This window comes from Mustela nigripes, chromosome 6, assembly GCF_022355385.1.
Source record: "Mustela nigripes isolate SB6536 chromosome 6, MUSNIG.SB6536, whole genome shotgun sequence".
Taxonomy (NCBI): Eukaryota; Metazoa; Chordata; class Mammalia; order Carnivora; family Mustelidae; genus Mustela; species Mustela nigripes.
The window spans coordinates 139302696-139315312 of record NC_081562.1 but is presented as its reverse complement, the minus strand read 5'-3'; the positions used below and the strand labels follow the sequence as shown (position 1 = coordinate 139315312).

The 12617-nt window shown below is 42.1% G+C and overlaps 1 protein-coding gene and 1 long non-coding RNA gene across 4 annotated transcripts in view; one reads left to right on the top strand and one right to left on the bottom strand.

Annotated features, from left to right (window-relative positions):
* The window catches only part of EPC1 (enhancer of polycomb homolog 1), an 89582-nt gene that overhangs the window by 13339 nt on the left and 63626 nt on the right, over positions 1-12617 (top strand). The window contains exon 1 of one of the 3 annotated variants that reach the window (XM_059404368.1): positions 11174-11632. The exons of 1 other annotated variant lie outside the window; for it this stretch is intronic. In XM_059404368.1, the coding sequence (XP_059260351.1) occupies positions 11480-11632 (153 nt within the window). In that variant the 5' untranslated portion in view covers positions 11174-11479. Of the gene's footprint in view, positions 1-11173; positions 11633-12617 lie in introns of those variants that run through there. One more of the 3 variants, XM_059404370.1, reaches the window with a different exon arrangement.
* Positions 3752-11800, bottom strand: LOC132020195 (uncharacterized). The gene is made up of 3 exons (XR_009404946.1): positions 11712-11800; positions 7532-7610; positions 3752-6031 (listed from the first exon to the last, which is right to left on the bottom strand). It is a non-coding gene; the product is annotated as an uncharacterized LOC132020195 (long non-coding RNA).

Genomic DNA, 12617 nt, shown 5'->3' with positions numbered 1-12617 from the left:
AGTTTTAATGATATGAGCTACATGGATTTCTCAGATCACATTTGACCATATTTATGACAAAGCTACTTTTACTAAGCATCGTCTAAGAACCTTTTGTTTAAGCATCAAGTATTACTAATTACCAACTAACAAAGCACTACATCTTTGACTCACTCAGTGAAATTACTCTTCTAGGGCATATCTTCCAGAACTCTATTTGCTCTTACACTCTTCCTAGGGCTTTCTATACTATGTAAACATATAGCCAGGAAACACTAAAGGCATATTTACTATAGAAATCGTACATCTCAAATTGAATGATCTTTTCTTCGCTTTTTACTTTTTAAAAATTTCATATATCCTTTTTTTTCCTACCAAATACTAGGAAAAGGGAGATAGTCATAAAATTTGACAGTTGGAAAAGTTGGGATGGACCATTAAGTCCTTTCTTCAAAGTCCTTTTTTTCAGGGTCCTTTTTTCAAAGTTGAGGAAATGGGAGGCCAAGGGACATTAAAATCAAGATTATGCAGCAAGCTGGGGGTAGAAGCAGAATTGGAACCTACATCTCTTAACATAAAATGTTCATAAATAACCACTTGATACAGGTGAGATCGCCAAGCATGCATTATTTTTTAATTCATTGATGACTCAATTATAAAAATATAACATGATTTAAAAAAACCTTTTACTTCCTGGGGCGCCTGGGTGACTCAGTCAGTTGAGTGTCTGCCTTCAGTTCAGGTCATGATTCCAGGGTCCTGGGATCCTGAGATCCTGGGATGAACCCCCACGGGCTCTCTGCCTAGCTGGGAGTCTGCTTCTCCCTCTCCCTCCATTCTCCCCCCTGCTCGTGCTCTTGCACACGTGTGCACGCTCTCTCTCTCTCAAATAATCTTTTTTAAAAAATTAGTTGGGGGTACCTCGGTGGCTCAGTTGGTTAAGTGCCTTCAGCTCAGGTCGTAATCCGAGGATTTCAGAGTCCTGGGATCAGCTCTCATATTAGTGGGAAGCCAGCTTCTCCCTCTCCCTCTGCTTGCCGCTCCCCCTGCTTGTGCTCTCTCAATCAAATATGTAACATCTTGAAAAAAAATTTTTTAAAACCTCTTCTTTCTAAAAATAGTCTAAAAACCCATATGATGGAGGCAATACTATCGTAAGGTTATCCTTTTCTCTATACTTAAAGTTGTTTTGTCTTTTATTCCGAGAACTAACAAAATAGAATTTTAAGGCCATTAGACAGAATATAGTTCAAAATTACTCCTTAAGAGCCATTATTTCTCAAGTAGAACATGAAAGTTTATTTGAAGAAGCACAGATTCTGGAACAACCCAAGAAAATAAAGGCAGGGAGTTCTATTAAGATGGAAGAATGAAACTAGATACTAAAGAGACACACAATAGTGTCCTCTATGAGTCTGATATAAAAAGTGTGTGTGTGTGTGTGTGTGTGTGTGTGTGCATTTTTGTGAATGGAAGGACAAAAGATAGGGTTTGAAAAATTATTCAAGAAGGAATACTTACTATAATGACAGGCGCTGGAGCTGTTTTATAACATTTTATAGGGATTAAATGAGATAGTATATGTAAGTGCCCCGCCGAAGTAAGAACTCCGTAAATTTGGTCACGTGGCTTCTTTAGCTATTTATCCTCTTTATCTATTCCAAACTGTCACCATGCTACAGAAGAGAAAATTGCAATTCATAGAAGTTAATAATTTTATTTATGTTCACAGAGCTACAAAAGCCTAATCATGTCTGACTCTGGAGCTAGTCTTTTTAACCACTGTATTTTAGCCATTTGTTTTCTTAGCATGTCATCTGCTAAAAACCTGGAATGCTGCTTTTAAAATGGGGGAAATTAGGGAGAAGAGGAGATTAAGGAAAAAAAACATTTTTATTGATTTTCTGTTCTTAAGGTGATGATGAGGAAGAGAGATTTTTTAGAAAATACATTAAAATTATAAAACTTTATAATTATAAAAATTATAATCAGGTACATTTCTTAAAATAATTCAAACTTATGATAGATTTTTTGAACTTTTATTTTGTGCTAGACACTCTTTAGAATAATTGAAAAAAAAATATGGCCGGATAAATTAGAAGGGGTGAAAAAAAGATTATTGAAAAATAAATAAATGGGTGAATCTCGGTGTTGTGTTGAAGATTTCCTATTTACGGCAATGTCCAAAACACTTTAGTTTCTCAATCAAATCTGTGATCAACTGCAATTTGGATAGGTCATAGATTTTCTGTTCCAATGTGTTATTTTGGAGCATGTATACACATATGCCCTTCCTAACCGCTAAGGTGGAATTGAAATAATATATTCTTCCTTAATATTTATATTTGAAGTTGCAGCTGTCAAAGATTTTTCACTATATTAGCTCATTTGTTCATCAGAGTGGCCTGAAAGAGAGGAAAACAAGTACTTAGACTGAGTATATAAGATACTTAAGGCTCAGAAATTAAATCATTTCTATAGGGTCATACTGCTGGTAAGTGGTAGATACTAGATTAGCATCTAGCTCTTCAAACATGGAAGCCAGTGTTCCTTTCAAGACTTAATGCTGTGTCTCAGTGCACCATGTTGCTACTTTGAATGCAAAATGTTACTTACCATTTGACTGTTTTTACACAAAGCACTCACCCTAAGGGAAACAGTAGCAGCCTGTACAGAGAGACCCTGACCCCCTGGGGAGCTTGCTTGACCAGATTTGGAGATTGAGCAGTCACTGGGCAGCCAGCCTAATGAATCATTTCGCAAGGGGGTGGGGTTGGTGGGGACGGTGTTGGCTGCCAGGGGTCCTTGTAGATTTAAACGTAGGAATGAACAAAACTACTAAAGGGAAACAAACAAACAAAAAAACCTCTATAAAATGAGTATAATGTTTTATATAAATTAGTTATATATGTGTATCTGTGTATATATATATACATATATATATACTCAAATATAGGTCTTTGGTTTCATTTGAGGCCATTTTAAGCTTGGTTTTGTTTTGTTGCCTCAGCTAAGAGTTTTGAAAGCCTTTACAATTAATCTTGTTTTATACTGTATATAAGGGGGATAGGGGAGCCCAGAAAAATAAAATGAGCAATGGGATAAAATAGGATTAAAATGTCCTTTAAAAATAACCCATGCTTATTGAGCATTATATTTGTGTCAGATTCATGATAAACTCTTTGCATTAATGATTTTATTGGATCAATGTATCAACCTAAACAGTAGATTCTGTTGATTCCTATCGTATGGATGAAGAAACTGCAGCTCCAAGAGCTTAAGTTAGAATAAAAATCTGAATCAAAGTGGCTTACCATGTTGTTTTTAATAGAGAAACCTCTGGAAAGAAAAGTGGCTGAACAATTTGGTTAATTTGGTATTAAATACCAAATATATTGCTAAAGAGTAGCAATCTGCTTAATTCTGTGTTGGTTAGAATTCTGTTCAGTTTTACACTAAATGTTTTATTTTGCACTGTTTAGCAGGATAAAAAAAAGATTGTTATCCTGGTAATAAGGATAGTACTTTGCATTTATAAGATCTTTATGCTTCTTTCAAAGTTAGCATGTTAATGAAAAATTTGATTAGAAAACTTTCATTTCCCAAAGTATAATTTTATAGAATTAAAGGAGATAATTAATAGTATATCGTAAGAGGTTGCATGGTTTGATAAATTTGAAAAATACTGTGATAAGCATTAGTAAATAGATTTATTTTCTGCAGGACTTGTCCTGATCCTACGCCTTGTGAGCCCATCCATATTTTTAAAAGAAACATGATAGACAGTATTTTTCTAACTTACTGGTTTTATATGTAACTTTTTTATGTACCTCATCTCAGAATGTAACCTCTGGGATTAATGTTTTATGGATCATACTTTTGAAAAACGCTGAACTAATATCTGGGAAGAAATACTTACATTTTAGTCCGTAAATATTTTTAAGATATTGAAGACCTGTGGGACGCCTGGGTGGCTCAGTTGGTTAAGCAGCTGCCTTCGGCTCAGGTCATGATCCCAGCGTCCTGGGATTGAGTCCCACGTCGGGCTTCTTGCTCAGTAGGGAGCCTGCTTCTCCCTCTGCCTCTGCCTGCCATTCTGTCTGCCTGTGCTCGCTCTCTCCCCCCCCTCTGATAAATAAATAAAATCTTTAAAAAAAAAAAAAAGATATTGAAGACCTGTATTTTGCCATCAACTCAGAATGGCAGTAAAATCGTCCACCTTCATATGCGCCGATTTGGCCGTATTGTTATTCAAAGAAAGGTAGAGGTGTCTGGGTGGCTCAGTCAGTTGAGCAATCTGCTCTTGGTTTCAGCTCAGGCTTCATCTCAGGATCCTGGGATCCAGCCCTTAGTGGGTGCTCCGTGCTCAGCAGGGAGTCAGCCTGACTTCTCTCTCTCTTTCTCTCGCCTTCTCTCCCCTGCCTTCTGCCCCTCCCCACTGCTTGCATGCATGTGCCATGTGCTCACACCCTCTCCCTGCCCCCTCAAATAAATAAATAAATCCTTAAAAAAAAAAAAAAGGGCAACCCAGCTTTGTCCTGTCTTTTTGCTATCTCTTAAACCTTTCCTTGCTGCCCACCAAAATTAATTAATTGATTAACTAATTAAAAGTAAAATAAAAATAAAAAATAAAGAACAGCAGATATTCTGAGCCTTAAGCCATGAAAATTCAAACTCATTGTTTATTTTAAATGTTCTATTAAGGCAATATGTGTTCTTTATAATAAAGAAAAGTCAGTACACTTTGTAAACCTCCCAAAGAGGGGATGCTTAAGGAATTATGGTATATACATAGGATAAGTATCTATCAAAAAATAATCTTACAAAACTATTTAATGAGGTGAGAATGTTCTCAGATTATATTTGGAAGTGAGGACTACAAAACAATATTCATTATTATTCCAATATTACAAAACAAGCAAATGAAAAATAAAAGAAAACCCAGGAAAGACAGGAAGAAACAAAAACATCAAACTGTTAACCTGAGTATAAAGAAATCAATTAAACCAAAATATAATATCCAAGTCCACTTTATTTTTTATTAAAGATTTTATTTATTTATTTGAGAGAGAAACAGTGAGAGAGAGCATGAGCGAGGAGAAGGTCAGAGAGCGAAGCAGACTCCCCATGGAGCTGGGAGCCTGATTCGGGACTCGATCCCAGAACTCCGGGATCATGACCTGAGCCGAAGGCAGTCGTCCAACCAACTGAGCCACCCAGGCGTCCCCCAAGTCCACTTTCTACCACAGTGCACCCGTGTTGTTTTTTGGCTGATGAGTCTAGTGTTTGGGAAACTTAATTCAGAAGAAATCTGAAGATATGGATGTGACGTATATCCTTATCACTAATTGGGTCGGTTTTTTGTTCACTGGCTTCTGCAACTTTAAAGATGGTAGATAAGTTTTACTTCCTCCTGTAACCAGGATTTTGTTGTGAAATAATGGAACACGTTCTCTCTTAATATGTCTAATGTGGGAGGTGCTGGTGATGTTAGCTGCTCTGTCCCTGGGTATGTCCTGAAGCTAAGTTGATTTTTGGCCTGGAGGTACTCTCACTTAGGTGGGCAAGTAACAATAATAGTATCACAGAAAAGTACTGGGAAATCACTTCAAATTTTTACTTGGCTTTGGCTTGCCTGGTAAATGATTAATGAACATTCTTCAGGCACCACTCAGCCATGCCTCCTCCAATTCACGTCTCAACTCACCAGAGTATATTTTCCGCCCACAGGGTCCTCTAGAAGTTGTGCTTTTTATGATCTCCAGGGACAACCTCCAATGTTTTGGTCCTCCTCATTGCCATTTTTGGTCCTAATCGTTGACCCTTTGGGTCCTCCTTGAAATATGGACCTCCGCTGGCTTTCATGTTTCTCGTAGCCTCTTGTCCCTCCTTCTCTGTTCTTTCCCTGGCTCTTGTGCTTCTGCTGTCTCCTAGATGTTGGTATTCCTCCGGCTCTGTTCTCCATGCCCTCCTCTTCTCACTCCATGAATCATTCTTCACACCTATAATCTCCATCCATGTGGTTGAGATTATTCACTTTCCCTTCCCTATTCTGGAAGAGAGGAAAAACTGGATTCAGAGTGCTTATCTAAGTAATTGGCACAACGGTTACTCACAGTATCGTAAAAAAGAATAGAGTGAAAGTAGAACTTTAATTTCAACAATCCTAATTTATTAGGTAATAGAGAATATAATTCTGTGCCTCGGGTTTCAAAAGGAAAATGATTTCCTTCCTTGGGTCATAGAAGCAATAGTAACTCACGTAAGTCTCTCTTGAAAGCCCCTTTCCCTGCCAGTCTTTTTTGGTCTACCATACACTAATAAATTTGACTTAAATCTTCCAACGTAAAATTCTACTTTGTTAGTGGTTTTTCTCTTATTTCTCCAAGTTTCTTTTCTTTGCCCCATGTACCATTTATACCATACTGATTTGGATATGTTGCTTAGTAGAACAAATTGTCACATATAATACATCTTATGTGCTGAGACTGTAAAGCACCTTAAGCGTTACTACCTTCCCTTTCCCTACTTCTGCCTCCCTTTTCTTCCTCCTCCTCCCCTCCGCCTGCTCCTCTGGTGTCTCACAACTCTCTCATTTTTATGCCTTTGCCCCTTACAACCTTGGACTAACACCTGGCCTGTACACAGGTGTAATCTGTCAGTAAGTGCCAGTCATTGGATTAAATAGGTTACTCTCCAGCACAAGCTGCTTTACCTAGTCTTAGTAAACATCCAGTCAATGTTTATTGAATGCTCGAAGGAACACAAAGAATCTAGAGGGCTGCTAGCAAAATTGGCATCATGATTTTTTAAATCTTACTGTCCCATCAGAGAGTTTAACTTCTTTGGATCACTATCCATTCTTGCTGTCCTTCCTTCCTGCCTCAAAGGAAGATAGCTCTAAAGTTAATCCATTTATATGATTTTTTGCTTTCAGCATACAAACATGCCCATATCTCTCCCACCTTCAAAAACAACAAAATCTGTGACCCAAATAGTTACCCCATTGTCTCTGCGTCTCCTCCCTTCCTTGCTAAGGCTCTTAAAAGGGTAACCCATATTCAACATCTTTCCTCACCTCTCATTCACTCCTCAGTTCACTTTATAATCTGGTTATGGGTGCCTCACTCTGGAGTTAGACACCAGGGATTTCAATCTCAGCATTGCCTCTCACCAACTTCATGACCATAGGCTGGTCTTGCAACCTCTCTAACAGGACAGATCTCGTAGGATTCCCATGAAAATTAAATGAGATAATGCATTTAAAATGTACTTCTGCATTGCCTGCCACATAGTAAATGTGGTTATTATTCTTACTGATTGAAAGTGTAATAATAGGAGTTCAAAAAGGAGAAAGAATGGTGTAAGTTTAAGAAGAATTATTTTGAATTCACCTAACCTCTCTTCAGATTAGGAAATTAGAACCCGGAGAGATTAAGTAGTCAAAATTTCATGGAGGACATGATATTTGAATTGGATTTTGGAGGATAATAACAATAGTTTACCACTACTGAAGGTTTACTGTGGATCACAGGCCATTCTAAATACTTACATGGATTGTTTTATTGAATCTTCAAAACATTTCTGTGAGGTAGCATTTTGGTAGCTAGAAACATATAGTCCGTCTGAAGCTGGATGGGGAAGAATAGAGAGAAGGAATGAATAAAAATCTGGAGGCAGGAAAGACATGCTGATTTCTAAAGATGGTGGTGTGACTTAGGAGGCAGTGAAGAGTGTGTCTTGGGCAGTAATGGGAAACTATGTTAGATAGAGTTAGTCAAAGTTATTGAGGCACCCTAACAACGATATACCCCCCCAAAGGCTTTATCTAATGGGCAAAACAAAGAGCAGATATAAATAAGTGGCTTCGGTAGGGGAGGATACATATGGAGTGGGGATTTAGGCACACTGATTTGGTGGCATGCACTATGAACTCCTGAAGGGCAGTTTGTACTCTCTTCTTGATATCCCCAGGAAACAAAGCTTCATCCAGCCACTGCTGGTTACCACTAGTCACTATGAGAGTACCTGCAGTTTCCTGTAAAGTAGGTGGTTAAGGACAGCTTATCAAAGGAATGCATGAATAAAGGATGCATTGGGTTGGAGGTCATTTCTAGGCGGGAAGTGATGAGAGCTGGAACTATGGTTGAGACAATGGAAATGGAAACAAGGGAACGAATCCTGGATACAATGTCCAAGAATAAATAATAAGACTTGGGCACATATTGGACATGAACTAAAATTCAGAACCATATTTCAGGTTTATTATATATAGCCAACAGCAGTGCCAGAGCAGTTGCATTTCATACATTCTTTGTTGTTTTCAGCAGAAGTTCTGTATTTGGTATAAATTGAAATGAAGCACATTTGAGCATGATGATATTATAATTATTATCACCACTAAAACTTTATCTCTTTCTACCCCTATTCCTTCAACCCAAGTTCCTACCCATTTTATCATATACCTGGTTTGTTGTCAGAGTCTCCTACTGAATTCTAGCCAAATAAGCCTTCTCATCTTCATAAACCAGCCAGCTGCCTCCTCTCACTGTTTTGTTCAAACAGTTGCTTTCTCCCATGAATACCCTTTCTTCTACCAGTTCATTGCCATTGCCAATTGGAACATTAGTCATCCTTCACAACCAAATCACACACTATCTTCTCCATGTTCTCCGATCAGCCCAGCGGGAACTGACTTTTCCTTCTGAACTCCCATAACACTGTACTTGACCATACTGCCTTGGGCTGATCATTTGGTTAACTGGGTATCCTTTGGTCAGAATCTTACTTGTATCCCCTACATTGAAACCTGAACCATTATTACTGCACTCCTGCCCCTTAGGAGGGAGGGAAGTGAGTTGAGTTATAAGGCTTGGGACTCCAGCATTTGGGTCCTTGGGAAACCAGAACTAGGAGTCAGAAATCCAGGGCATTGAGCCGGATGGAGAATTGATGCAAAAAGAAAATGTCTCTCAGCAGGTTTATTATCTGCAAAAAGGTAAGCTTAATTTGTAAATATCTCCAAACCTGCCATGGAGGGTGATTCTAGAATTTCTAGGGAGCAAGGAACTGATTTGTACAGTGCCCATTAGGGATGAAGAAAATGTTATTCATAAGCTGTTATTTTAATGCAGTTTAAAAATATTGTATTTGTTTCCTTGGTGGTTCATTCATAATTTAAGACCCTATTTTGTTCTAGAAAGTCTTATTAGTCCGTAAAGTCTGTAAAGACTTTGCTCTGCAAAGTCTTCTGTAAAATCAACAGAATTCTACTTGCAGGATTTTCAGAAATCTAATATTGCAGGCTGGAGAGGACTACTCTACGAATATTGAGCCAGAACTCTTAAACCTGCCTAAATACGTGTCTGTTGCACAGTATGCTTGGCAATTCTTGAGGCTCCCAGAATATGACATGGGCTCTCGTGGCTGCCTTTGCACATGCTGCTTCCCTTGCCTAATATACTTTTCCTTCTCTTCATTCTTTGGCAAGGTTAACTCATACTTATCCTACACAATTTTGACTCAGATATTATCTCCTCCAAAAAACCTTCCCTGAATCCTCTCATTAGAGCCGCTGCCTGTGCATTGGGTGCCACTCCTGCCTGTTCCCACAATAGCATGCGCTTTCATCATAACACTCCAGGTGTGGCAGTTGTCATCAAAAGGTCCTTCTCCGAGAGCTCTGTGACAATCAGCAGTATACATAGAAGACCATGAGGACTCCTAAATGCTCACTGCACAGTCTTAGTATAGAAAATGTAGGTGAAAGTCCCTCTGCCTCATTAGAGGGAAATTGCCAGTATGAAGAGTTTCAGGGTAATTTTCGAGAACTACAATCTGTGCACTCGTTGTCTTTTCCCCACCTGGTAGAGCGTAGCTAAACCAACCTGGAAGACAGCAGTTTGCCTATGTGCCTTAAGCATGTAACAGCTCCTATCAACCCGGTATTTAAGAATAGTGATTATTTTTGCCATGTAGCCCCCAGGAAGAAAACCAGACTTATAAAACATTTTTGTGTCTCAGTGAATGTTTGTAATTTTGCTGGCAAACCTACTAAACCCACCACAACAGTCTTTCTGGATTTTTTAAATAACCCACTGGAAAGAGCTTTGTAGATACCAATTTTCACGTGTATTATAAACCAAATATTAATAGATGACATCCATCTAAATTTCTATAACAACACGGTCTCCCCGCGCCTTTTTTTTTTCTTTTTTTGATTTGACAGGAGCACTACAGATCTTTATAGGACTCAATTTTAGAAAGTTTTTCAGAAAACAAGTGATAAGTGGAACCCATGGCTATGTCGAAGCAGCATTTTTCTTCAGTTAAAAAAAAAAATCATGAGCTACTACATGTAACGAATTGGCTTTAAAATTCTGAAGGTCTTGCTTCAAAAATTTCCCCCCCTAAGGTAACAGTGTCCGATAATAACTCCTTTAGCTTCAATTACAATAAGAGTGAATATGGGTGGATAAAATGCAAGATTAAAAAAAAAAAAACACCCTACTTTGGAGCAGAGTAGGATGTCTACCGTTTATATTGAGCCCAATGGATGGGAACTGACCAATGGTTTGCGGCTGAGCCTGTCAAATATTATAATCCAGAGTTTCATTAGACGTAAAAATAATCGCTGGTAGAAGTTCACCCGAAGAGGCATTCTGCCCCTAATTCCGTTTGTATTTTTGTTTTAAAGACCTGAAAGCCCGCTAAGACATGCATTCACCCACTGAATTTCCCATCGGTGCGCTGCGCCTCTGGAGCGCCCCTCCTAACCCCCACCCAGGGCGGCTTTGGCCCCCCGGCGTCTCCCCCGCCCCTCGCGCCGGCAGCTGGCGGGGGTGACAGGTGCCGAGCCCGCCTACCCCGGGGCAATAGCACCACCCCGCAATTCTCCCGCCGTTGCCTTTCGCAAAACCGGCGTGCGGGTGGAGATAGTTTGCCTGCACCTTCGCCTGTCAGAAAACGGCGCTGGGAGGGAGCGAGCGTGAGAAAGTGAGCGCGTGCCCGAGAGGGAGAGGAGGACGGAGGAGCCGGCTCCGGCGTCCGAGCGCCCAGTCTGCCCCGTCCCGCCCGTCCGCCTCCGGGCCCGCAGAGGGTGGGGGCCGCGAGCAGCGAGGCCGGCGGGCGCCGGGGGTTGGCGGGACGCGCGCTCCGTGCCGGCGCCCGGCCTCGAGCCCGCGCTCCCCCCCCCCCCGCGTGCCCGCGCCGCTGCGCGATGCAGTGTGGGGAATGGCTGGGGTTGGCTGAAGAGCGCACAGTGGAGTTTTAATGTCCGCCATGTTGGCCATGGCGTATTGAAGAGAGCGAGCGAGAGAGGAGCGGAGCGGCACAGCCTCCCACCCTCCCGGCTGGTGTTAGTACCCGGACGGCGGGCTCTGCGCTCCGCCCCTCAAGTCCCTGGCAGCGGTAGGCGAGTGGGGACCGAACCCCCGGTTCTCCATGATCCCGCTGGCCGGGGCCGTTTCCCCAGAGCGGAGAGGTATCTGCTGCGCCTGAGATGAGTAAACTGTCGTTTCGGGCGCGGGCGCTAGACGCCTCGAAGCCGCTGCCGGTTTTCCGCTGTGAGGATCTGCCCGACCTGCACGAATACGCCTCGATAAACCGGGCCGTGCCGCAGATGCCCACCGGAATGGAGAAGGAAGAGGAGTCGGTACGTGTTAACTCCCCTGTCCGACCCAGCGCCAGGCCCCGCTCCCTCTGCTGCCTGCGGCGGCGGCGGAGCAGCCTACCCACACAAAATGGCCGCCATCTTCTCTTCGCCGCCGACTCTCAGTCGCCGGCCGGGCCTTTACCCCGCCTCCCCCGGCCTCGACCCCCGGCCGCCGCGGCCCGGCGGGGCCTCCTCTGAGGCCACCCGCGGACCCCGGCCACTTGTACCCGGGTCCCGCGGAGTTCGGGAGCCCGAAAGGCACAAAGGGGTCACGTGACGAAGCTGCCGGCAGCCATTTTGTGGTCTTAGTTCTTGGGTTGGGCCTTGTGCATCCGGAGAGGGGAACGGGCTGGGTGGCGGTGGGGGTGCGGCGAGCCGGGAGCCGCGGAGGACCCGCCTGCAGCCCTCTACGCAGGCCGCTGGGTGGCGTTCTAGGGCCACCTCGGTCTTCGCGCGCTGCCGGCGCCGCGGAGCGCAGGTTCCGTGCACTGTGGGGGAATTTCACTTCCCGTTGGCCTGAAAAGGTGGCTGGGCTCACTGGGGCCTGTAATGTTGACAGCACGTCTGTGAGGTTCATATTCCCTTCACCCCCTGCAGTAGAATGTCGAGGGTGCGGCGTGTTTGCCCGGATGACTGACTTTCATAGAAGATAAGACTTAATATCCTCTTTCTGGGACTTTTGCATTTAATCCTCCCCAGTTCTAATTAATCGGAGGGTCATAAACTATTCCTGACTTTTCTTTGATCTTTGAGACTATGTTGCAGACTTATTTTGGAGTACGTAGCTCTTCCTAAAGCCTGTAACTTTATTACTGCCTTTTTTTTTTTTTTTTTTAAATAAAGTGTAAGTTCGCCTTCTTTCTGGTTTCTCAACATAGGGGAAGAGAAGACCCAATTTAAGAAGATGTTATTGATCTAGATAGATTTCGAAAGAGGGGGTCCTTATCGATAACTGAACTAAAGTTGAGTTCATTTACAGAAATCT